At 50.6% G+C, this 25,369-nt stretch overlaps 3 protein-coding genes across 4 annotated transcripts in view; 1 reads left to right on the top strand and 2 right to left on the bottom strand.

Moving 5' to 3' along the window:
* Nucleotides 1-25,369, top strand: part of LOC138161883 (serine/threonine-protein phosphatase 2A 65 kDa regulatory subunit A alpha isoform) — a 454,863-nt gene that overhangs the window by 3,018 nt on the left and 426,476 nt on the right. The window lies entirely within an intron of this gene.
* RPS19 (ribosomal protein S19) lies at nucleotides 5,570-7,500 on the bottom strand. 2 transcript variants are annotated; one of them, XR_011168404.1, is made up of 6 exons: nucleotides 7,353-7,500; nucleotides 7,128-7,198; nucleotides 6,879-6,979; nucleotides 6,587-6,770; nucleotides 5,972-6,153; nucleotides 5,570-5,640 (listed from the first exon to the last, which is right to left on the bottom strand). XR_011168404.1 is itself a non-coding variant. In XM_069088276.1 (6 exons), exons 2-6 carry the CDS (start codon nucleotides 7,196-7,198, stop codon nucleotides 5,614-5,616), a joined length of 438 nt encoding a protein of 145 aa, XP_068944377.1. In that variant the 5' UTR covers nucleotides 7,353-7,500; the 3' UTR covers nucleotides 5,570-5,613. The 2 variants fall into 2 exon arrangements, 1 of the variants encoding a protein (XP_068944377.1); XM_069088276.1 differs by having other exon boundaries at nucleotides 6,099-6,153.
* Nucleotides 13,799-18,713, bottom strand: DMRTC2 (DMRT like family C2). Its single transcript, XM_069088275.1, has 8 exons — nucleotides 18,508-18,713; nucleotides 17,947-18,104; nucleotides 17,506-17,585; nucleotides 17,147-17,306; nucleotides 16,718-16,844; nucleotides 14,998-15,058; nucleotides 14,430-14,610; nucleotides 13,799-13,920 (listed from the first exon to the last, which is right to left on the bottom strand). The coding sequence occupies exons 1-8, from the start codon at nucleotides 18,711-18,713 to the stop codon at nucleotides 13,799-13,801; spliced, it is 1,095 nt and encodes a 364-aa protein (XP_068944376.1).

The raw sequence follows: 25,369 nt of genomic DNA, 5'->3' as shown, positions 1-25,369 counted from the left end.
GAAAGTGTGGGAGAGAAAAGGTATTAAACTGAATACCAAACTGAAGGTTGTTCTGGCCTTGTTGTTGGATGCCTGTGAAACCTGGACAGTCTGCCAGCGCCCTGCCAGGAAACGGAATTGCTTCCATTTGAATTGTCTTAGGAAGATTCTGAAGATCACCTGGCAGAATAAGGGACCAGACACTGAAGTCCTTTCTACTAAACTGCCAAGCATTCAAATTCTGCTTCAGAGAGCGCAACTCTGATGGGCTGGCCATGTTGTTTGAATGCCTAAAAGACTATTTTATGGAGAATTCACACAAGGAAGGTGCTCACATGGAGTTCAGAAGAAATGATACAAGGACACTTTCAAGGTCTCTCTGAAGAACTTTAAAATCAATTATGAGACATGGGAGACACTGACACAGGACCATCCAGTCCAGTATGGAGTGCCCTCATCAAAAAAGACACTGTGCTCTCTAAGCAAAGCAGAATTGCTGTAGTAAAAAAAAAAAAAAAAGCAAGATGAGCAAATTTAAAGATATCTTCACTCCAAATGTTCATATGGACTATTTGTGCCCGACCTGTGGTAGAGCCTTCCAAGCTTATACTGGCCTGATCAGTCACAGTTGGACACAGTGTACCTTGACCCCAATGGAGTGATGTCATTTTGGTCCTCTTAGAGGAGGAAGGACAACAGCCAGACCAGAACAGTTGGTAATTTCAGAACAAAAGCAATTGAATAAGTTAGCTCACTCAAGAGAAAAGATGGGACTATGAAAAATGGGACATTTATTTAACAAGTGTTTATTAAGTGACTCCTCTCTACTGGACACTCTTCTAGGGACTGAGATGGAAAGACAAGATCCAACAGTCCCTGTTCTCAAGGAGTGCAATGCTTGGGGAAAACAAGATCTGCAAAGAAAAAGGAAACACTGTGGAATTTTGGTGGCAGAGGGCAGATGAGGGAAGCATTAAAGGCTTCTCATGGGAAGAGGTACTTGAACAGGACTTTGATAGGGTTTCTATTAGGTGGAGGTAACATGGGAGCTCACTGAGATGGGATAGAACTAAATGAAGCCTTGCTTTCTCATCTGTAAAAAAAGGGGATTGGATTAAATGACCTTTGACGTCCCTTCCAGCTCCAAATCTTAAGATCTTTCCATAGCTCTCAGGAAAATATAGGAACAGTGGGCTCTGGGCCAGGTCTGAGTGAGTGTCCCTAATGAGAATATGTGTGTGTGTGCACATATATGACTTGAGACAAATATATACGTGTGTGTGTGCATATATATGTATGTATGTATACATTCGACTTATTTGACCATTTTTATGAAGAAGGCTGAGAGGTAAAAAGTGAGGAAGAGGGAGAAAACTTCCTACCTGCATATATCTGCCAAGCCAGATGCCGTAGAAAGGAGCAGCTACAACAAAGGAAGCCTAACGGTAGATATGTCCAATAATTCACAGGAGACAAAATCCAATAAAATCCATGGGCTCAGATGGCTGTATACAAATATATAAAGGACAGGTAATAAACAAGTTGAACAAGAGATATTTACGCTGGTTATAGTTCTATATGTGCTTGTCGTATTCCCAATTAGAATGTCTTTCACATTAGACTGTAAGCTCATGGTAAGGATTGTTTCATTCTTTGTAAGTGTCAAGTCAAGAAGCATTTACTGAGTGCCTACTGTATGTAGGGCATGGGGTTAGGCTCCTGGGGTTTTATTGCTCAACACAGTGTCTGACACATAATAAGTATTTAATAGATGCTTGATTGATTAATGTAAGGAATTCAATCTTTTTGACTGAATTTGCAGGAATTAACTAGGCTTGGTGGAATGGCGCTCATGACCGGATTATACTTAAATAAGGGAAAAGATTTTTTGGAAGAAATATAATGGATAAAATTGGGGGAGAAGTATGAATGTATATTAAAAAATATAATTATGTGAGGAAATCTAGGAACTGGAGGGTGGAAATATGAGGAAAGATCAATGGAGGAAGAAACAGAAGGGATATTGTCATGGGAGTGTACTACAGACCACCTAGACAGAAGGAGGATTTGGAGAGTTTGCCAAAGTTTCTTCTTGCCACAATCAGAGATGGGGAATTTACTGAAAAGCCGTACCTAGTGAGAAGACCTAGTAACAACTTCCTCATAAAGCTGTGGCATACTTTCCCTACAAGTCGTCACAGTGTCAGTGGGAAGATGGAATGTCCATAGAATTCACAAAATGAGAAGCACACATGGAGGGAACACATATGACCAAGGAAAGCTATGCCTCTAGGGCTGCCATGTCCTTCCCCCCCCCCCCCATATCTTCTAATGTCTTTGCTGCTTCTTATGGGTATGGCAACCTGCTCCTGGATGGGATTTGTAGCTTTGATGGCGTTCTTGCCACTTTCTCCAACTTCAGGTTGAACTGAAATTCTAGGAGATGGCACTGCTCTAAACTTTGGGGGAAGAGCCAGAAGCCATGCTGTAGGCCTCCAAGAGTCTCCATTCTGGGTTCCAACATCTCCCAAGCAGGATCTCAGCTCCAGGCCCTGTCCTCTCCACTCCTTTGACCAAATCAACTCAAATCAACTTAAGTCAGATTCTGCTAGACACCACTGATAGTGGGGAAGAGAGAGAAACCAGCAACCCCTACTCCTGGTTGCATTCTCTGAGAAGTGAAAGGAATCAGAGCAGCCTGCCCTCTGGAAAAGACATCTGCTTCCTTTTAGAGGCCACTAAAGGTGCTGTTGACTCTACAGTCAGTCAGTCTCTAGAACAGGATTTTTTTTTTTAATTTTAGACTCAAACACACCAGAATTCAAATACAGAAGAGAAAAGGGAAAAAAAAAATACAAAGTAAGAAGGGGGGGAGGGGAGCATGTCATTTGCATAGCAGAACATGAGAGGATTCAAAATAGGTAGCAATGAATTTTCATTTCAAGAAAGCCTGTATGATAAATACACAATAAGTTGTGGGGAAAGCTGTCCATCTTTGCTTCCTTGTACATTTTCTTTTTTTGTTGTTGCTTTTGGGAAAGCAGCTGGGGTTAAGTGACTTGCCCAAGGTCACACAGCTAGTTTTTGTGTTAAGTGTCTGAGGCTGAATTTGAACTCAGGTCCTCACTGCGACACCTAGCCACCCCCCTTATACATTTTCTTTAGTTCTCTGCTGTGCACTTTTTACTTTTAAAAGAGGAATTCTTGACTTAGAATCCACAGGACTCCAAGAGGTCTGTGGCTAGCTAGATTCAGGAAATTCATGACTTGCATGGGGAAAATGTGTATCTTTTTTCCACTAAACTCTAACTAAAATTTAGAAGTTGCTTCAACTGCTAAAACACATGATTTTGAGCAGAGGCCCATTGTCTTCAGGAGACTGTCAAAGGGGTCCATGACACAGGGGAAGTTAAGAATCCTGGCTCCAGATGCCCTCGGCTCCTTTATCCAGAAACTGAGGAGCTCTATGTTCTGTTCCTGTGGTATTTAGGGAAACATTCCAGTTTGATCAGGGACTTTAATATATAAATCCCACTGATTTCATCTTCATCGTGTTTGCCCCCTCTCCCCCAGTGGAATGTGGGCTTTTTAAGGGTGGGGTTGTTTTTCACTTTGTATCTCCAGTGGGTGACTCGACCACAGCACCTCCTTTGTGCTGTGAAATGGGCATGTGTGAGGCAGGACACCTGCCCTTAGGAATGTGGAGGACAGATTAGATTGGTACTTGGCGTCTGGGAAACCTTCCTGATAGCTGGAGACCCCCGGGGAGTTAGGGTGCTCCTCCTAGGGGGTGGTCTCGAGGGAGCTCCTGTTGGGGGGTGGCCGCCGCTGCCTGCTCTGAGGTCCTGTTGGCCGCTGACAGTCGCCACTTACTCATCTCAGACCCTCCCCAGTGCTAGGTCCAGGGCGGGCAGTGGCCTGCCTAACATGGCTCAGGGTCTGAATGCCGCTGTCACGGCCCTGGGGGCTCATCTCAGGTTGGGACCCCCTGGTCCCGCCTGTACCCGAGGGGCTCTCCCCTGGCTGGCACTCTACCAGCCCCTGCTTGCAGCCCTCCAGAGCCGGGACCACTGTCCTTCCCCCGCTCCCCCTGCCCAGATCCAGGCGCTCCTAGAGCTCCACGTGGACTCCCTCTCCACGTGCTCAGGCCTGCGCCAGGGGGAGGGGCGGCCAGGGTAGCAGCCCCGGAGACAAATACCAATTTCCCGCGCCTAACCCGGCCCCCCCGGGCCAGCCAATCAGAGTCAGAGGCGTCCCTCTGGCCCTGCCCCTCCGTGTTGCAAGAGCCAATTGAGTCACGACCAGCTGCCGCAGGGAATGTAGGCCTCTGGCGCCACCGCGTGGCTTCGCGGAGGTTAGAGGCTGCACTCCGCGTGCGCAGGCGCAGACCCATTCAGTCTGGGGTGTCCAGGTGTGGGGCACGTGTGGCCAGGTCCAACTGGGGTGGGGAGAGCAGGCAGCTCAGTGCAAGCCCCTCGTTCCGGCTGTGGGGTCTCCCGTCCCCGTATCCTGCCTAAGGGTGAAAGTGAAAGAGGGTTCATAGTGACACCCCACCCCCTTAACAAAGCAGAAAGCCCGGGTGCCGTTCAAACCCAGCTGGGGTGTCTGGGATGGAAGCTCAGCAGCCAGGGCTTCCGACCTATGCCCAGGCTGAGGCGGCAGCAGACGGGTCCAGGACCACAGCTGGCCAGCCTGAGGCAGCTTCGAATGCCATCCTCAGGGTTCGCTCTCCAACCCAGACCACAAAGTAGCTCAGTTTTAGGGAGGCGCACCCTGAGCAGGAATGACCCTGGCTAGGTCCCTTCTCTGAGCTGTGCTCCTAACTGTCCTCGGCTTTGTGGCCAGAGCTGTGGTCCTTGGCCAAGCAGTGGGACGGGGTGTACGGAGTGCCTAGGCTGCCCAGGGTCACCAGCCAGCTGGGACATTGCTCTGGAAGTCCACCCTGCCTCGAGGCTGCTGGGAAAGCCTGCCTCAGTCTTTCTGGCTAAGGGGTAATGGTGATCCTCCCCCTCACACAGGTGGAGTTCAGGGTGGGATTTAAACAAAGGGCCAACTCCAGGACTAATCGCGTCCACAGTGCCCAGATGCTGCAGCCCCTCATCCCTTCCCTCGGAGGCAGCAGCACCAGGGACTGTTAGAGATCAGGAAACTGAGGTCCACTGAGGGGCCTAGGGCAGAGATGGAGCTCCACTCGGGAAGATAGCTCAGTTTCCAAGGCTGCTATTGCCAGTCACCCCCCCTTCCCCTTATAGAAGTAGGGGGCAACTGATGGGTTCCACTCATGGGACATGTGAGAAACTGGCCCACACTGACACCCGCTGGGGGTGATATGCAAGAGAGGTTTGGCTGGGACTCCAGCCCAGATGCTCCACCGCCCTGCCCTCCCCCCCCCCACCCCAGGCAGCATGTTCTTGGCTCTCATCAGCCAAGGTGGCAGCTGTAGAACAGAAGGGGCCATGGGCACAGATGGGTAAGAAGAGCGCCTACCTGGGAAGAAGCCTGACTTCCAGCCCCAGTCACCCACATCCTCATTTTCCACCCCCAGACCCTGCAGGTGAGAACCCCTGGCTGATAGAGAGGATCCAGACAGTTTAAGAACAAGGCAATTTATTAATGAATCTGGTGTGGTTTGTCCTAATGTTTCTTGTTGGCAGCTGCCACCTGAAAGAGAGGAGAATCATGTGAGGGTGGGGGCTCAGGCCCCCCCAAACAAGGACCTTGGACTGCTGAGCTCCAGACCAAACAGCTGAAAGGGGATCCCTGTAACCCAAGTCTGCTGGAAAACACTGCCCAAGAGCTCTGGGCACCATGAGACCAGCCTGCCCTCCCCCCAGCGCCTGCATGGGCCCTTCTCTAAGCCTCAGCGGCACCTACTGAATCACACTCCCAGCACGGGCAGAGGGAGGGACTAGGTGCCAAGGGCTGGGATCCTCCCAGGCCATTTTAATAGGCAGACAAAGCATGACAACATTGAGAAGGGAGAGCTGCTGACCCTCGGTTTAGAAGTCAGAGAGGAGGTACAGGACCAAGGATCCCCCACTCTGTAGCTCTCATCTCTGCCTCCATGACCCCAAGCTGGGACGGTGACACCCTCAGTGAAGCCCCCGCTCTCCCCTCACCTGTCCGGCAATTCTGTCCAGGTCTCTCTGTCCCTGAGGTGTCAGTTTCCGGCCCCTGAGGGTGGATGGAAGGCAGGTTAGGGCCTCACTCACAGGGCTCAGGAGGCTGGGGCTGCAGCCCCCTCCCCCAGGGATCCCTGACACCCAAGTCCTGCTCAGGCCCAGCCGTGCCCAGGGTGTCTCAGAGCCCTCCCTCCAGAGCTCACGCAGGAAGAAAATCAATTGGGAAAAGTTAACGAGCAGCCTAATGAAAGGCGACAGTCACTGAATTACCTTCCCAGAGGTGGAGGGAGGGGGCTGCCCGAGCTCTGGGGCCCAGCACTGGGCCCTACCAGCCCTGATTGCCAAGGCAACCGCACAGGAACCACCTGCTCCCGGCTCAGGTTCTAATCCCGCCTTGAACCCCGGTTTCGAAGAGACTGAGCCCCCCCCTCCTTACAGCGAGGCGCAGACAAAAAGGGAAACCGAGGCAGGCGTGAGCCCCTTACCCGTCCTGGTCCTTCTCCACCATCTTGAGCCCCTCCAGAGCCTGCAGGACCCTCCGGGCCACGCTCTTGGAGCCCCGGCTGAAGTGGCTGGGCATGACTCCGTTGCGCTGGCGCCCCCCGTAGATCTTGGTCATGGAGCCCACGCCGGCGCCGCCACGGAGGTACAGGTGCCGGGCGGTGGAGGCTGCGCAGGGACCCGGGTCAGAGGTGGCCAGGGGCGTGCCCTCCCCCCACCCCGCCCGCCCCTCCAGGACCCCCACGCCCCGCGGGATTCGCACCCTGGGCCGCTCACCCGCGCGCGTGTAGAACCAGTTCTCATCATAGGGCGCCAGCTCCTTATGCTTGGCCAGCTTGACCGTGTCCACCCATTCGGGGACTTTCAGCTTCCCTGACCTGGGGAGGGGATAGGACACGGGGCGAGGTCACCCCCGGAGCAGCAGCCCGCCCTGCCCCGCCCGGGGTCCTGGCCCCGCCGCGCCGGCTCCACCAGGGGGTAAACTGAGTCCGGGCGGGCGCGCGAGGGGGACGCTGAGGCACTCACTTCTTCAGGAAGGCGGCCAGGGCCCGCACGAACTCCTGCTGGTTCACGTCCTTCACCGTGACTCCGGGCATCTGTGGGAGGGCGGACGCGGAGGGTCGGGGGGGGGCGCAGCCGGAGCCCCCGGGCCCGCCCCCGCGCCCCCCCCTCCCCGCCCCCGCGGCCCTCCCCCCTCCCTGCCCTCCCCGGAGCCCTCCGGCCCCGGCTCCCGCCGCACGCGCCACTCACCGTGCGGGCTCCGCGCGGCCAGCCAAGGGAAAGGGAGAAACGGGGCTTCCCAGCCGCACAAGAGGGGAAGGAAACCTCGCGAGAGCCACTAGTCCCGCCCACCGCGGGCCTCGCGAGAATAGCCTGCGTTTTGCCACCGGAGCCGGGCGGAAAGTAGCTTCTTGAGTCCCGCCCCTTCCCTCCCGGGAGCGCTGGTAAGGGCGGAAGTGCTTCACTCTCGCCTCCCCGCCCTCACCAGCGCTTGTAACGCCATACGTCACGTAACTCCCCAGGGTCGAGAACCCCGCACGTGGCTCGGCGTCCCCTCCCTCCATGTCTTTGCCCACGCAGTCCCACTGATTCCTTGGTTCCTCGCCCCAGACTTTTCTTCCTCCCTCAGCTCAGCTCAGGTGTCCCAGCCTTCCGAGGCTCGGCGTCATGCTGCTGTGCCCTCCCCACCTCAAAAGCCCTAATTCTGAGGATCAAATGGGATCATATTTGTGAACCCGTGGCACACAGCAGGCGCTCCATAAATGCTTATTCCCTTCCTTTCCCCGCATGGCTATAGAAATGCTAGCTATTAAGAGTTTCAGGGCACATAGCAGGCGCAGTATCCACCACGCCCCAGCCTGGAGTCAGAAGATCATTTTCCTGAGTGCACAGCCAGCCTCAGACACTGCCTAGCTGTGTGACCCTGGGCAAGTCATTGCACCCTGTGCCTCAGTTCCCTCATCTGTAAAATGAGATGGAGAAGTAAACGGCAAGCCTGGAGTGTCTGCCAGGAAAATCCAAGGACGGATCGCAAAGACTCGGACACGACAGAAAAACGACTGAACCACAAGCACAAACCGTGCAAACAAGATGGAGGCGGGAGGGACTGGGGTCGTGGGGGCAGCGGAGGCTGCAGCGTGAGGGCCGCCTGCCCCAGGCGGGCTGCGAACGAGACCTGAGCCGCGCGGGGGCAGCGCCCCATCCCCCAGGGCCGAGGGGGCTGCGGAGGGCCGTCAGGGCCCCGCGGTGGAGCGCTAACCATACTCCCCCAGAACTGGTTTCCCCGGGAGTCCTCAGGGCTCCCCAGACCGCCTGCCAAAGGGCTGCGGGTAGGAACAAGGCTAAGAATTCCTGATTCCCCGAGTTTAACGAGTCCAGATTGAAGGATTCCCTCGGGATCTGCCCCTTCCAAGCCTTGTTTAGAAATGTCCCCTTCCTTTATAATTTTTAAAAGTTCCGTGCCCACACCCACCCTTTCAAAAGCCAATGGCCCCGACGGACTTACTTCCAGTAGGATCTCTTCAGACCTTATATTTAAGCAGCTCGGTGGAGCCGAGTTCAAGTCTAAGCTCACAGTATCATCCCCCGCAAACCACCACCTTGTTTGTTTTCTGGACTGTATAACGCTGTATGGCAGTAGCCCCTACCTCCTAGGGTGGATGTGGATCAAGTGAGACAAAATTTGTAAAAGGCACCCAGAGCCTGGCGGACAGCAGGCTCTCCCCTCTCCCCCCTGAGGGTCCCAGGTCCTCGCCCACCTAAAACCTGGCCAGTGAGTGCCCACCTATGTTGCACACCTCCTGGCCATCTGCTTTAGTTGCCTGGGCATGCAGTGGGCGGCTCTCACGGGCCTTCCTCTGGCCAGGCTGATGATGATCACTGGGCACGTTGGCGGGCGGCATGGGCATGCTGGCATAATTGTCAGGCTCCTCATCTCTGCTGAGTCCAAGCACTGCTTATCTCTGGCCAGCCTCAGTTAACTTTGGGTGGGGGTCCTCAAAGGGTGGTTGGAGGACCCCCAGGGATCTCAGAGGCCGTTTTGGGGCATCCGTGGGGTTAAAACTATTTTCATGATAATATTAAGATTTTAAATATCTGCAGCGGCTAGGTGGTGCAGTGAGTAAAGCCTTGGCAGGAGTCAGGAGGACCTGGATTGGTTCTGGCCTCAGACACTTAACACCCACACAAAAAACTAGCCATGTAACCTTGAGCAAGGTACTTAACCCCAACTGCCCTCCAAAAGGCAAAAAAAAAAAAAACAACAAAAAACCAACAGAAAAAGATTTTAAATATCTAATTTTCTAATACAGTAAATCTCAATCGGCATAACCTACATAAAAGCCCTCCGGGGTCCTCAGTGATTTTCAGCAACAATAGTAACAGCTAACATCTACACGGCATTTACTGTGTGCCAGGCACTGTGCTAAGGATTTGCGCTTATTATCTAATTTGGCCCTCACAATAACTCCGGGAGGGGAGATACTGTTGTTATCCCCATTTTACAGATGGGGAAACTGAGGCAAACAGAAGTTAGGTGATTTGCCCAGGGTCACAGAGCTAGGAAGTGTCTGAGGTGGGATAGGAGACCTGCTGTGTGAGGGTAGAGGGGCTTGAAATCTGTTCTGTTAAGGGCAGGCCAGACAGGCACCAGCTCCTCAGTGAGGCTTTACCATGCCCAGCTGACACGAGCCAGACAGTGTTTCCCAGGCTGCTTCGGTATTTCTTCTTAGACTGCTATGTCTTCTGTGAATCAACCAGCTGGTATTTATTAGGCCCCTACTATGTGCCAGGCACTGGGGAGCTTCCAGTCTAATGGGGGAGACAACATGCAAACATCTATGGAGAAACCAGGGGTAATGGAAGAGGGAAGGCGCTAAGATCACAGGGGCCTGGGAAAGGCTTCTTGCAAAGACGGGATGATGTTTGTCCTTCATTTCTGAAGAGGACCAATGACAACTTGGGTGACGTCTTGACTTGTACACGCACTGTATATGAGTGAGGCAGGGCTGCACAGGGTCAGAGGCATCCAAGTCCATTGGCAGGCCAAAAGGCCAGGTGACTGACCGTGGCCCAGGATGCAACGAGAGACCTTGGTCTGGCTAAACTAAGGTTTTTCCCAGGTCTCCATCTGTCTGAGGCAAAGCCCATTTGGTGACTGAGGACTGGGGAAGAAGTGAGACAAAAGATACCCTGATTTCTTAATGGAGATGTGAAGGAGGCCTGAGAAGAGAAGCCAGGAGATGGGGAGGAGGAGCAAGAGTAAGAGAAGTCCAAGCACTGGAACTAGCTGGAGTTAGGAGATGGAGTGTCTGGTGGAGGAGTGGAAGGAAGGCAGCATCACTGAACCACAAAATCTAGGGAGGGGAGTGAGGTGTGAGGAGGCTGAAAAGGTGGGAGGGGCCAGGTCAGGGCAGAGGACTTTCTGTCTGATCCTGGAGGTGACGCCTGGATTTTTGAGGAGGCTGAGCTTTTGGCTTCCAGTATCGTTGGCCCCCTTTGACAATGAAGGGCACCGCCACCAATCTCCACAGTCCAGGCTGGAGGAGATGAGGGCCTGTACCAGGGTGGCTGCAATGTCAGTAGAGAAGGGGGCAGGTTCGGGATCTGTGATGTATAATAAGTGTCAACCTGCTTGCCTTTTCAAGGAGGGGGAGGTAGAGAATTTGGAAGTCAAAATTTTAAAAAATGAATTTAAATTTTTTTTACATATAATTGGGAAATAAGTAATGAAATAAACAAATATTTTAATAGTTGCAAAATTTAAAACTACTTGACTGTGGGGTGAGAGGGAATGAGGAGTCAAGGATGATGCTTGGGTTGCCTGGGTGAGTGGGAGCATGGTGGTCCTTGACAGCAACAGGAAGGTTGTGAGGGGGCGTGGGGTGTTCAGGAGGACTGGCTGCTCTCCCACCTTCGGTGTCCACCTGCCACCCAGCTCTCAGCTGTGCTTCTAAGGAGCCATAACACATGCAGCAGCCACAGCTCAGCCAAACGGTCCTGGCAGACTGATGGTAATGGAGGGGCCTCAAACCCGGGATGAGTGAGGGGGGGTGTGTGTGATTCCCCTACTGGGTGGATGAGAGCAGCTGGTTCCAGTGGCCATGAAGGCAGCTGAAGCAGGCGCTGTGGAACACAGAGCATGGTCAGACACCAAAGCTGCCAAGGGCAGCCCCTGTGCCCCCACCTGTCGCCAGTTGTCTCAGCTTTTGTCCTACCGCTGGACCTTGACTCTCAAAGAGAGAGCTTGTGCAACCCTGCCTCACTTCAATTCATGTTAGGACATTGCCCTGTGATATCACTGGTCTTCTTCAAAAAATGAAAGATGAACAATAGGGGATTAGAAAGAGGGGAAGGTGTTTGAAGGGCAGCTTGGTGGTGAAGTGCAGAGTGCTGGGCCAGGAGTCAGGAAGACTCATTTTCCTGAGTTTAAATCTGGCCTCAGACACTAGCTGTGTGACCCTGGGCAAGTCACTTTACCCTGTTTACCTCAGTTTCCTCATCTGTAAAATGAGCTAGAGAAGGAAGCGGCAAACCACTCCAGTATCTTTGCCAAGAAAACCCCAAATGTTGTCACAAAGAGTTGTACATGGTTGAAAAAAAACAATTGAACAAGGCCTGGGAGGACAGAGAGTGAGCTTAGTTTGAGATGTTGAATTTTAAGACACCTCCAGGGCCTCTGGCTCAACAAGTCTAACAGACAATTGGAGATAGGAGATCAGAGGTCAGGAGAGGGGTCAGGGCTGGACAAATAGATCTGAAAGTCATCTGCATATGGGTAGAAATGAAGTCATGGGAACTGATGAGATTAACAAGGGAGAAGAGAAGGAAGCCCAGAGCCAAGCCTTAGGGAACACCATCAGGCAAGGAAGGTGTCGATGAAGACAGTGAAGGAGACCGAGAACTGGTCAGAGGGGAAGAGAGCAGCTACCAAGACCTAGAGAGTATCCAGGAGAAAAGGGTGATTGGCAGACAAAGGCATCAAGGAGAATGGGGGTTGAGAAAAGCCCATCAGATTTGGTAATTAAGAGATCTGGAGAAAGCAATTTCAGGTGAATGATGAGATTTGAAGCCAGATTGCAGAGTTAAGAAGAGAATAAAGGGAGAAGTGGCAGAAGGCATCTAGGTGATGCAAGATGGGGACAAGGAAGGAGAGGGAGCAAATTTTTTCAGTGAAAACAAGGCAAGGTCTAGTGGGGGGGTGGGGGGAAGGGTCCCATAAGAGGCTTGAGGAAGGATGAAGAGGCCTGGAAAAGCTGTTGTGAGACTGGACGATTAGTTAGGGAGGCGTAAAAGAATCGAGCTTGGGTACCACAAATTTGCAATGGGCCCAGGCAGGAGAGTTTTGTGATGTTCTCCTCCCTCATCCAGCAGCACAAGAGTGGGAACAAGAGTAGTGGGAATGATCCAAGTAGACTTGAAGGAAGAGAGAAACCAGTGCTGAGGATGACTTGGGTAAGAACTTGGAGGTGGCAGGATCAGAAGGAGTTCTAAGGGTGAGAAAGAGGGTTTGGGGCCACAAGGTAGAGAAAAGGAGGGTGACAAGATGGCAGATGGTCTGGGCCACTCTAGGAACTGAGAGAAGCACAGGGAGGGTCAGCAGAGGCTCCCACCCACAAGTTGGACTAGCTTTGCCTTTAGTGCCACAGTCACTGACTGACTTGAATTTTATCTCATTGAAAAAAAGGTGGGGAAAAAAAATCTCCTATTGATGTAGGAGTTATACTTGGTGCCAGCTGATGACTTTGGCCATAGCCTCATAGTTTCTAGAGAAGCTTGCACTAGGTGGGTTCTAGACATGGCACACAATGTAGCGCCAATTACATCAAGTCCTGGCCTGATACAAAGCCTCCCAAATGAAATCTGTGATCCCTGTAAGGGGGAGGGGGGAAGATAATTAGGTAACTGCCGACAAGGTGATGACCTTTGAGGGCCCCAAGCCTTTGTCAGGCTTCTGAAAGCACCCCCTCCCCACTGAGCACAGCCATGCCCACTGATGCCCTGGTAAGAGAAAAGGCACCCACTTCTGTTTGGGTCTCAGAAACCGACACTGCCCCAGGGTGGATTGGCTGGCTGGCAGCCTCTGAGGAGACCCCGAGATGCCCCCAAGGTTGGCCAAGACTCTTGCTGGACCTCCATTAACATATGGAAACTTGTCTGTACATCTGTGTGGCTGAAGAACAGCAATACTCTCAAATACCTGCCTCTAACCAGAGAAGGGAATTTCCTAGACAACCTGACCCTCGAATCCACCATTTTGGGAGAGAAGGCCGTGAAGGCTCACATGCATGTGTGTTCCATGTTTGCAGGTAATAGACAATAAGTGCACCAGGTGCTGCATAATCAAGACCTCATCTGATCTTCCCAACAGCATCCTGGCAAGCGGGTACTCTTATCATCCCCACTTTACAGCTGAGGACACTGAGGTAGACGGTGAAGCGACTTCTCCAGGATCACAACGGCAGGAGTGTCTGAGGTCACCTAACCCCCCACCCCCACATGGAGGCAGGGGCCCATGTTGTACCAGGGTTGTCCATGCGCAGATGTGCACACACACTCATGTTACAACCACATGCTCACACATGCAGACGAGAGGCTTCCAGGTCTCACAGCACTTTATTGGGGAGAAGGCCCCCCGGGGAGGACGGAAGCCCACCAACATGCAGATTCCTTGTCCTGATGCAGAAAGGGAGAGGTCCTCAGCCCAGCAGGGAGATAGAGCCTATGCGGCCAATGTGCAGGGCCACGGATGGGGCCAGGCCAGGCCGCAGCAAGGACCCTGTGCTTCGAGCTTCCTTGCCTTCCCTTGGGGTGGTGGGGCCTGGGGGTGGGAGGGGTCGGGGTGGGTGCTCTCAGAGGCTGCCAGTGTCAGTGTCAGTGTTGACAGAGGCCCAGTGGTCACCCAGAGCTGGCTAGGAGGGGGCTGGGATTAAAAACCCACCCCCCTGGCTCCAAGCTCTTCCCATTGCCTCTGCTGTCACTTCCTTGAGGGCTTCTCCCCCTGCTCCCCTTCCTCACCTCCTGGCCAGAGGCTTCCTCTCCCTCCAGCCTGGCTCACATCCCCCCAGGATCTTGTTCCACCAGAACAGAACATGGGTTCTTCTGGTCCACACTGCTCAGTCTGGCATTCAAGGCCTCTGGGACCTCCACTTTACTCCCCACCCCAACACAACTCTTCTTCCCCAACCTGGAACACCCTGTATCCCCACCCCCCACTCCTCTCTTAGACCTCCCTGCTTTTCCAGGGCTCCTCTGGGCTCCTCCTGACTTCCAACCCACATTCTCTATCTCCAAGAAGCCCTCCCTGACTTTCCCAAACCACAAGCATACTTGAGGGGCTTCCAGGGTGGAGCGGGAACTCCCGGGCAGAGGTGAGGGGATCAGCAGGAGGCGGCAGATTCTGAGGGGCATGGGCAGAGTCCCTGAGGCCCACCAAGGCCTCAGCAGCTTCCCACTGCAGCCGGTGTTCTTCGGAGGCTGATGCCCAGGGCAGGGTGGAGGCCTTTGGGGCCTAAGAAAGGAAGGGGGGAGGCAGAATTTGGCCTGAAACTCACAGTGTCCCCTCCACCACTCTGCTCCCCTTCCCAGTCCCTGGTCTCCCTGCGTGGCTGCCAGTTCTTTCCCTTGGTTCTTCGTGCCCTCAGATCCCAGCTCTCACCTCCCTGATCTAATGCAAAATCCTGTTTGGGGCAGACAGCATGGCTTTCTAGCCCAGATTTCCACCCAGGACCCAGGACCCAGGCCTGGGTTCAGATAGGATTCTAATATTTGGGTCCCCCTGCTCTAAATAGTTGAGGAACCTCAGGTTTCCAGAATTCCAGCCTCTTCTACCCCCAAGACCCAGGCATCAGCCCTGCTCTTCCCTGCAGGGCTCTCCAACCTGTTCCCCTCCTAGGACCTGGGGCTGCAGCAGCATGGGGTCTGCGAGGCCACAGGGTTCAAGAATCAATGCTGAGCATCTGGAACAGGGAAAGAGCAAAGGGGAAGGGGAAGCTCAGAGTCATGGCTGGCCCCTGGCCTTCCCCAGCCCCAGCCAGTCCCCTGCCTGTCAGTTGTCCCTTCACAACATCTCCCACCACACTGGGCTGATTCTCTCAGCTCACACAGCCAGCACACAGATTCTGGACTATCATCAGAGCCTCCTACTTGGTCTCTCTGCTTCTAGTATCTTCTTTCCAAGTCACCCCAGCTCCTAAAATAACCTTCCTTGTTAACAGGGCTGACCACAATGCTCCCCTGCTCCACAACCCTTTGGAGCTCCCCAGTACCTCCTCAGTTTATCATTTAAAGTCCTCCATGTGTCCCCCTGCTCCTTGAAAGCAAGCACTGCCTCTTCCCTTTCACTCTATTCCCAGTGCCTGGAACACAGTAGGAGCTTCATAAATGCTTACTGATTGACTCCACAACCTGTCTCCAACCTAGGCAGCTGGGTGGTACAGTAGCTAGAGTGCTGGTTCTGAAGTCAGGAAGTTCTGAGTTCAAAGTTAGCCTCAGATACTTGCTAGCTGTGTGACCTGGGTTAATCATGTCTCTCTGTGCCTCAGTTTCCTCATCTATAAAATAGGGAAAATGAAAGCACTTGCCTCCCCCAGCTGTGATGAGGATAAATGAGATAATAATTACAGAAGCTTTTGGCAAACACAAAGGCTCTTGATGCTTATCACTGTCAGTCTAATCTCACATCACTCAGGGGTGAAGGGACTGAGCAAGGTCAGCGGCTCAGAAGGTGTAGTCAGGATTCAAACTCGGGGCCTGTGACCACCGGTGCTCTAGCACTGCCCCCTTTACAGGGCCCATCCCTGCACCAGCTGAGGAGGCAGGCCTTGACACTGCCAGCCTCTTCTACTGAGGATGGAGAAAGATCACCCAGGACCCCACAGAGAAACTGAGGCAGAGTCCAAAAGGGAAGCCGGGTTTTCTGGCCATGCTGGCTGGATGGGACAGGAAGTGTCCTCTCCACACACAGTCCCTCCTGCGTTCCCATTCATTAAGCCCCTGCCTTTGCAGAGTTGGCATGGGGGGTGTGCCAAGAGATAGGGTGCAGATACAACCAGACCTGTACTGAGTGTGACAGGGTGAAAGAGAGAGCAGAGACCAATCCCTGGGAAAACCTGCAGGGATCGGGGAAGCTCCAGAGAGAGGCAGCCCAGAAGGCCCCCCTCAGAGGAGACCAGGCTCTGAAAGGCAAAGGCAAGGAGGAAGCTGCCGTCCAAGGCCCTGCTGGCCAGGGGGAGCTAACACTGAGATAGCTCCTACGCTGTGCCAGGCACAGGACAGAGCTTCAGGATTATCTCATCTAATCCTCACAACACTCCTGGGAGGCAGGTCCTGGTATCATCCCCATTTTACAGATGAGATGTACCACCACTTGCAGACAGCAGTGAGGTGACTTGCTAGAAAGTGTCTGAGAGGATTTGAACTCAGGTCTTTTGCCCCCAGGCCTGGTGCTCTGTGCACTGTGGCACTACCAGCTGCCTAGATGGGCTGGTTCCCCCAGGTCAATCCTATGGTCCACATTCACACACGCAAACACACATACACACACACACTCACACAACATGTCCCCCCATTCTGTCCCTCCTCTCTGCTCCCTCAAAGCTCAGGGCCTCAGGACTCACGGCTGGACCAGGCTGGGTAGCCTGGAGGGTTCCCCAGGCGCGGGGGCCACCAGGAGCTGGCACTGTCCTGGACAAAGTGGGAGCGCTTCGTGGTTGGTCAGGTGGAGGGAGGAGGCTGAGTCAAAGCCTGGCCCAGGGGGGCAAGGAGAGAAGGGGACAGGTGAGCATGTGGGCCTCCTCCCAGGGGGAAACTGCTCCTTGTGCATCTAACTCCTACTCTGTCCAGCCCCTCCCTTCCTCCACTGTCTCACAGGGAATGGACCCAGGGATGGAGGGGGCGGGGACCTCCCCAGGCCTGGTACTGATCCTCCCCCTCCCAGTCTTGCTAGAAAACAGGTGCAGAGGAGATGGGCTCTGATCTCACTGGAGAATGGGTACAGGAGGGCATGGGCCTCAATCCCCAACCCACCCCAACTCCTACTTTCTCACCAGAGAATGGGTGCAGGGTGATGCCGGGCCCCTGGTACAGCAGATGACACCGATGTGGGGGCGACACTGACGAGGTGGGGGGAAGCCAGGGCCCAGAGTGCCAGGACAGTGGCATGGTGCCCAATGGTCCATTTAGCTGCAGGGTCTGGGGGGTGCTCTCCTGGAAAGGCAGCGGGCAAAGGGGAGGTGCAGGGGTGGCTAGCAGCCAGAGTGGGAAGGGTGGAGGATACCCAAGCTGGGTATATGGAAGAAGGTAGAGAGGAACCAGACTGAGGTATAGAGGATAGGGTGGGCAGGAACCAGGCTGAGACCCCAGAGGGAGGCACATGGGAAGTATCTGGGCTGGGGGCCCATCTTACCTTTTCAAGGGGTGTCAGCACAGTCAGGGGAGTTCCTTGGAGGGGCCCCTCAGTCTGGGGTCCAACATTCTCCTTCCCAGCTGGGAATGATAGGAAACTTCTGTAGGAACCCCTATCCTCAGACACCCACCCTCCCCTATGCCATAGTAATAATCTCTCACAACCAGCCATAGTATTCCTCATCTATAGGAGGTGCTTCTGGGATGTCACTGGGCAAACTTTATCACCCCCGTTTTGGCACAGGGTGAGTGGGAAATGCTGGAGAGGAGAGGGACTCTCTGAAGTCACAGTTTGCCAGTGACAGAGCCCAGGCTAGGACCCCAGGTGTCTGGCCTCCCAAGTCACTCTGTTCTAGTGTCATGCTTTAACAAGCTCCCCCAGATTCCCTCTCACCCCAGCATACTTCTCTCTTCCTTCTTCAGCCAGAGGGAGAACATTTACCAAGCGTCTGTGGGTGGGCAGGCCCCAACTTTCCAGGGTTGGAAATCTTCAGAGGGGCTACCCTATTTCTCAATGGGCCTCGGGTCAGGTGTTTTTTCAGCTGGGCCTCCTGTTGTCTCCGAAGAGCCACTTGGGCAGCCATGACACGCCTGCGTTCCCTAAAAGAGAAAGGGTCAAATATCAGTGGCCACTTAGGGTTCAGGACTGGCATTCTTTACTATGGTCAGCTATTGTAGGATCCTGGAATTTGGAGTCAGATGACTTGTATTCAAATTCCCCTTCTGCCACTTACTAGCTGTGTAACTGTCCCTGATCTTCTTTGGGCCTCAGTTTCCTCTACCCTACAATGAGAGTGGGGAGAAGATGCTCTCTCAGGTCCCTTCCAGTTGTAAATGCTACAATCTGTTCATCTTAAGGCTTAAGATAAAAGCTGAAGTGACAATATCGAGGGGACAAAAGGCTGATGCCCTCAGGGAAAGCATGTCGGGGGCAATAGGCAAACAGGGAATGCGCAGGGCATGAGCTCCACTCCAAAGATGAGGACGTTCTTCGGATACTCACAAGATGAGGATGCATTTATGGCATTCACAGTCCTGGAAGACACACAGGCGCTTGTGTCCCTTGAAAGCAGCAGTGACACCATGGTTGCGGCAACGGGCACAGGTCGGGGCACGGCTCACTAGCTGGCTGCCGGGCTGTGTGGACCCATGTCCAGTGGTAGAGCCCAAAGCCCAATTCTGGATACGAGGGGCCCCACTTGTCTCCATGGAGCTAGGAGAAGATGAGGAAGTGAGGACAGCAGCCAAACTAGAAGGATCCCAGTCCACCCTCTTTCCCTGGTGAGGTCACATGGATAGCATCCCTACCCACTGTCCCAGCTGACCCCCTTTTTGCCTTAGACACTCAAACTCTCTCTACACACACCTCTTTTCCTGTATCCCCCTGTAAATCCAAGCCCAAGCAGCTTTCCAGAGGACTGCTGCTGTGAACAGCTTCAAGGTTCTGATTACACAGTACAATGAACTCTCTATTCATTCAATAACAAACTAAGACAAAACTTTCACAGAAAATCAAAGCACAGCATTCACAATGTTATGATATAACAACTTATCACTAAAATGGCCACATAGTTTTCACCAAAGTAGTCATGTAGTTTTAAACAAAGTACATTCATTTAGTAACTCAATAATTTAGTAAGTACTTAATTCAATCACAAAGTACAAAGGTCAAAGTTCTTCAATGTGACCCCTAGGTCTCATTGTCTTAATCTCTTCAATAAATAGTCTTCTTTCTTCTTAACTGGATAAGTCCTTAACTCAATCATCTAAATATAAAGGTCAAAGTTCTCCACCCCTAGGCCACAGTAAATCATGATCTTCTCAGTTTGCATTAAATATCCAAGGAGAGGCAGGCTCTCAGCTTCCATGGTCCCAGCTCCTGCCAGCTCCTTGTTGTCCAGCTCCTTGTGCAGTTCTTGTTCCATACTGAAGCTCACAGTGTCTAGTCCACCCCAAGTCCTTCACAGTTTCTGTTCCTGGGAAGACAAAGCTTAACAAAGCCACAATAACATTCATACACATTGCCAGCATCCTCATCAATTCACTTTCTGCCTGTGAACTCAACATAGACCCAAAAACAAGGTCTGAGGAGTCAACAAAAATCATCAGTACGGTCCCAGGGCCTCTGAAAATGTCAAGACCCTCCTCCAGGATTTCTGTAAACATGCAACAAGAAAATCCTCTTTCAGGGCTTCCGAACCAGCAGTGAAGTCCCAGGGCTTCTGTAATAACAACAATGTCATCTATCAGCAGATGAATCTGACAAAGTACCATCAAAACAGACAGAATACAGGCACCACAGTCATGCTTCCTCCCAGTTCTCCTCTCTTCTCAATTCTCTTCTCAGTTCTTCTCAGCTCTCAGAAGTTCTTGGCAGCTCTGGCTGGCTCTCAGAAGAAGTTCTCAGTTCTCTTCTTTCTCTCCAGCCATAGTTGCTCAGCCTCCAGATGTTCACTCCCAGCACTTCTGGCCTCTCTCAGCTCAGGCTTTTCTTTATATATAGTATCAGCTCCTCCCTGTTCTGCCCCTTCCTGTTACATCAACAAGTCCATCCCACTTCGGGATTCACAAGTTTTGGATCTTAATACTTGACACAATTATGAACTTGGAACAAGGTGCTAAATACCTGTTTGCTTGCCAATACAAGGGGCCTGGAAGATCTTCAAATTCCATTACTATTATACCCTCCTTCTTCAATTATTTCTCTTCATGTACCCCCTCCCTAGATAGTAGAATAGAATTATATCAGGATTGAATAATTATAACAACCATACAGAAAGAGTATGACATGTGGTATATGACATTAATTGATTACAATTATAATAAAATAACAATTTTAAATACATTTTTGAGTTTAGAACTATAATTTCATTGATGTAGGAAACTCCCAGTGTGGAAACCCCCTTCATTGATGCAGATGGCAACTCATAGTCTTAGAGAGTTACCTGAGGCACTGATAGTCTGGGGGTGGGAGGTGGTAGAGTAGTCTTAGTGGGTCACTAAGTGACTTCTCTGTTGTCACACACCTAGTAACTGACAAGCAGGCCTGAATGTTCCTGACTCCCAACCTGGCCTGCTATCTAAGACACTGTATCACTTATATGTTTGTAATAGCTACTATTGGTGCATTTTTGTTTCTTTGGATTGGGACCTATCATTTTCCAAGTACAGAGAGCTCTTGATGGGGGAGACTTCCACCTCCAATACTGGTCAGCACTTGTCCAACAACTAATTATTTCAGACACTTATTAGCTCTGTGACCCTTGGCAAGTCACTTAACCTCTGTCTCAGTTTCCTTATCCGTACAATGGGGATAATAATAGCATCTACCTCCTAGGGTTGTTGTAAGATGAGATAATATCTGTAAAGTATTATATAAATTATATTATTATGATTATTATTACTATTCTCAGTGAGATGCCTGCCACACTGAAGAGCCATGCTTGGAGTCACATTGCCAGCATGTGTGTGTGTGGGGAGGGGGTGCCATGGTCCTTGAACCCAGCTCTTTCTGGTTCCTAGGCTTATCATACTGCCTCTTGATTGGTATTATTTGGGATTTGGTTCTCTAATTATTATAATCCTCTCTATACCAGCAGGTTCAATTGGGTGCCTCATTAAGGCCTAGTATCAGCACAGAACTGGGGCTAAATGTGAGCATCCCATGAGCCCCTGAGTTTTGAAAGGCTATATCAACAGGACCCAAGCTTTGATAGGGAGCTATGTTTTATAATCCGATGAAAAAGGCACTGACTTTGTATTCATGAGATCCAGTGACCTTGATTTAACCTCTCTGGGCCTCAAGTTGCTTCATCTGTAAAACAAGGAGGCTGGGTTAGACAATCACAAAGATTCCTGGTAACTGCAGCTCTGGTGTGAGCCTGTGGACCAGCCTGGTTAAATGCAGGGAAAGAATTATTAGTAAGAGTTACTTTGTAATTAGGCAGTGGGTCACGAAGGTCATGTCCTCTGACCCTGAAGAAGAACATACATACTCTTCGGTTTTACTTTGGGGCTCACTTATGGGAAGAGTTGTGTGATTTGACCAGATGAGACTCTGGATAACTGTTAAGCTCCCCGGCTTTGAAAGCCCAGATGTTGGTGCTTCTCTCTCTGATAACTATGTATGTATGAAATGGTCTAGAAGCTAGAAGCCCTGACTGTTGGTCTGTTGAATTGTTATTTTCTCTGTCTGTATTTTTTTGTCTGCTTGTAATTTCTGTTAGTATTTTCTGAAGTTCAGGGTGCTGACTTTTTCCCCTGAACTAAGTGAATTTTATATACAAACATACATATATATATAATTAAAGATTGTTGACCCTTTTAAGTAAGTTGCTTTCCTTTAGTAAAGCAGATAAAAGAATCTGTGCTAGCAACCATCCTGAGTTTGCTAGGGTGCTTGCTGTCACAACCCAAGAGCCTGTGAAGATAAGACAAGGATAAAACAGCCCTTAAGCCTCTGAGGCGCCCTCCCTTTGGGGCTGCAAGGACAACTGTGGAATGGTGGTAAAGGGGCAGTGGACAAAGGATCACACAATTTTCAGACTGACCTGAAACATTCATTTTACTTTTGCTACTCTAAATGTGACATCTTTGTCCAGTGCTATGAGATGCTACTAGAGAAACTGAGTCACATAAATGGTGACATCCACATTACAGACAAAAGTAGAAGGTGTGAGAAAGGTGCAGCTAAATAGAAAGCAGCTCACAAGTTCTCTCAGAAAGTCAAACACAGCAGCTAATTTTACTGTGCACCAAAAGACAACAAGAGCTGCCATGTCATGCAGAGCCAGCCCAAGCCAAAACACCACTGCTAAGACAGCTGTAGCATACGTGATAATACAGATCAAAGAGAATGAAAAAGTAGAGAAAAAATGGTAGAAACCCCAACCTTGGTCAAGTCCTCCAATGCAAGTATATGCTGAAAGACCTTCACGCTGCAGGTCATGAGGTGGGAGGGCAAACCCCAAGATGGAATAGCTGAGGAACCAAAGGCTAACAGACTACTCAGAGAGCTCATGTCCAGATATCATGAATATTTTTTCTAAGGAGACAGTTGGAAGACTGGTCAGAGACCACAAAACATCATAAAATATTAAAATAATTATATCTGGATAGCAAATGAATGCTTATTGACATGGAATCATTAAAAGCCAGCTGTCTTTGTGCAGTCAGACCATCAATCAGCTGAAGCAAAGGTCAAAATCAACACCAAATTAAAAGAAAGGATAAGGATGAGAAGGCGCTGAAATTACAATAGCTCCAACCTAACTTATTCAAAGGAGCTACTTTTACTGAAAAGTAGGAAATGGATAAAGGCAAAGTTAATGACTTTGATTATCACTATTTTTAATAAAAGTTTAAGGAAATAAAGCAGTGATCACAACATGGAGGCCCAAAGAGCCTAGAAAAACCCTTAGCAATTAAACATTTGTTCTCTTATTTGCAAAACATGGAGAAGAATGGGGGGAAAAACCCATCATGGAGGTGTGTAGAGAAAAATTATGCACAGTCTCACCTCCCCAAACCAGTGAGAGGCAGTGAAGGGGAAAATGAATCTACAGAAAGCCAAGCCAGATTGTCCCAAGAGCATTTAGAGATAAAAATGGGAGGATGAGAAATGGAAGCAAAATGGAAAAAATGTCAGCCTTCCTTTAGGGGTCTATTCCCATATCTGATAGCAGGGGCCTCACCACATTTGGCTTTGTTGCCAGATGAGCCCTAGGAGGAAGCAGAAATAGTGTCTCAGAAGAAGAAGTCAGAAAAAGTGGCTGGAATGGACTAAGTATACAGAGAAGAAATCTGTGCTGAAGGTAACACAATTTTGTAAGCACTGAGGGGATTGATTTTTGAGATCTCAAAGAAGGGAAGACACCAAACAATTGGAAAAAAATCTCAAATGGTATTATTACCAAAAAAGTCGAATGAGAAGGCATCAGCAACTACTGACCCATATGCCTACTTTCTCATCTCTATAAAATCTTTATGAGAATGAACTTCATGTATTGAGGGCATTCTTGATGAAAATCTGACAAGGAAAAAGGCAGGCTTTCACAGCCAATTTTCTATAGCAGACCACATCTTTACAGCTATACAATTGACTGAAAGACAGATAATACAAGGTCTCTCTGTGTTTACTGTTTGTTGATTATAAAAAGGCATTTGACTTGGTAGCATGAAACTGCCTTAAAGGGTCTTTTCCAACAAGTATAAGACTCCCATGCATATGTTAAAGTCTAATACCATCCTTTAACAGACAGCCACAGGAATAACTTTGTTCAACAAATCATTATCGATCAGTATCAACTAATCCATAAAAAAGTGTGACCTCTGCTCTCTCGGGGTGTTCACCTCTGTCTTGGCGACTGCCCAGCTTGGAGTCTAAATAGAAGAGGAATCTCCTGGAGAGGATGAGCTGTGCAGCTGCTCCTGTCATTTGGCAATGACCTTGTTTTGATTGCATTAGGGATCCCCTCCATTGCATTAATCAGATCCAGGCATACTCAAAAGAGATTGCCCTCACAATCCAAAGGAAAAAAAATCAAATAAACCAGTAGATGAAGAATTTCTACTGCACAGACCATGGCATACATTCGTCTGGGCAGTCCATTGGGTCAGCCTCTCAGTCTATTTATCTTGGACAGGCACTGAAGAAGGATAATAAACAGGGCTGGGCATGGAACGGGAGGAAGAATGTGGGCACTGAAGAAACTGGTTGGTGCTCAATGATCTGAAACTGCTCTCTGACACAAAAAACCTTCTTTTTTTCTAACACTAGGCTTCTCTCAGTTAGGCTATGTGGCTGTGAATCATGAAGGGTCACAACTCTCAAAGAGTAAGAATCCTGAGCAGCCTGAACAGTGGAGATGTATAGTAGGAGAAAAGGTGAGCTGGTCATGAAGCAGGAGAAAATACCAGCTGGAGGGCCAGAATATTGCCCTGGGATCTTGAGAATCAGAAGACCTAAAGAAAGGCCTCCAGGGCCTTTGATCCTGGATGGAGCATTATGGGACAACATCATGAAAACAAGAACTAGCACGTATGCAGGTTTTTAAGGTTTGCAGAGTGCTTTACAAATACCGTCTCATTTTACAGGGGCAAAAAAAAATCCCAGAGGCTAAGGAATAGATGGATTTTGATCTGCACTGTCGGAGGAGTACTCATTATCTATGTGATCCCTTGAAATAACTGAAGTAAGAATGTAATGATAGTACTGCCAAACTTAAGATGACAAAATAACGATATCTGCACTATCTCCAAGGAGTTTGGTGAATAAAGTGCTTTGTAAACTTGGGTGTTACGAGAAACGCGATGTCCATAATCTTTTACTGTAACAGAAATGCACATTTTATTATAATTTGTTTTTCTAGATTTTAGACATTTACTAAGTATTTTCCTTACAACAGCCCCATGAAAGAAGTAGTGCCAATAATCTTGGCCTCACTTTCTAGAGGAAGAAACGTAAGTCCAGGGAGTACTGCCCTGGCCAGGGGCCTTGTGGCTCCAGCCCAGCACTTCGCTCCCCAAGCCCCATGTCCGAGGCCTTTGCCTTTCTTGGTCTCCTAGGCACACAGCACGTGCTGTCTTCTCTCTCTGAGCACTTCCTGTTCTGTTCACGACCGTCCAAGGACGCCCCTGACCTGGCGCTCTCAGGCATCCTCCTTCTTCCAAGCACCGCCCCGCTCTCGCCTCAGTCTCCTCCACGGCTCTCAGGGAAAGCCTACCTCACCTGCCACTCCGCAAGCCCCAGCTCTTGGGTCCTCCCACCCACCTCTCCCAGGTCAGACCCACGCCTTATTTCCCTAAGATTTCACAGTGGGGGGGGCAGCTGGAGAGGGAGGAGTGATGCACAGGGTGGGGAGGAG

The sequence above is a fragment of the Petaurus breviceps genome, unplaced genomic scaffold, assembly GCF_028583685.1.
Source record: "Petaurus breviceps papuanus isolate PSGF00001 unplaced genomic scaffold, PetGlider_PUasm1.0 185, whole genome shotgun sequence".
NCBI classification, from domain to species: Eukaryota; Metazoa; Chordata; class Mammalia; order Diprotodontia; family Petauridae; genus Petaurus; species Petaurus breviceps.
The sequence above is the reverse complement of the archived record's forward strand: the minus strand, read 5'-3'. Positions and strand labels throughout refer to the sequence as shown.

Excerpts from the sequence above, each read along its gene's own strand:
- RPS19 (XM_069088276.1), bottom strand. The coding sequence starts at position 7,198 with ATGCCCGGAGTCACGGTGAAGGACGTGAACCAGCAGGAGTTCGTGCGG. Across the intron at positions 6,771-6,878 it reads CTGGTTCTACACGCGCGCGG|CCTCCACCGCCCGGCACCTG; the intron begins GTGAGCGGCCCA and ends GTCCCTGCGCAG. Across the intron at positions 5,641-6,098 it reads TGGACAGAATTGCCGGACAG|GTGGCAGCTGCCAACAAGAA; the intron begins GTGAGGGGAGAG and ends CCTCTCTTTCAG.
- DMRTC2 (XM_069088275.1), bottom strand. The coding sequence starts at position 18,713 with ATGGAGACAAGTGGGGCCCCTCGTATCCAGAATTGGGCTTTGGGCTCT. Across the intron at positions 18,105-18,507 it reads CATAAATGCATCCTCATCTT|GGAACGCAGGCGTGTCATGG; the intron begins GTGAGTATCCGA and ends TTTCTCTTTTAG. Across the intron at positions 17,586-17,946 it reads TGCCCACCCACAGACGCTTG|CTGGGAAGGAGAATGTTGGA; the intron begins GTAAATGTTCTC and ends TATCATTCCCAG.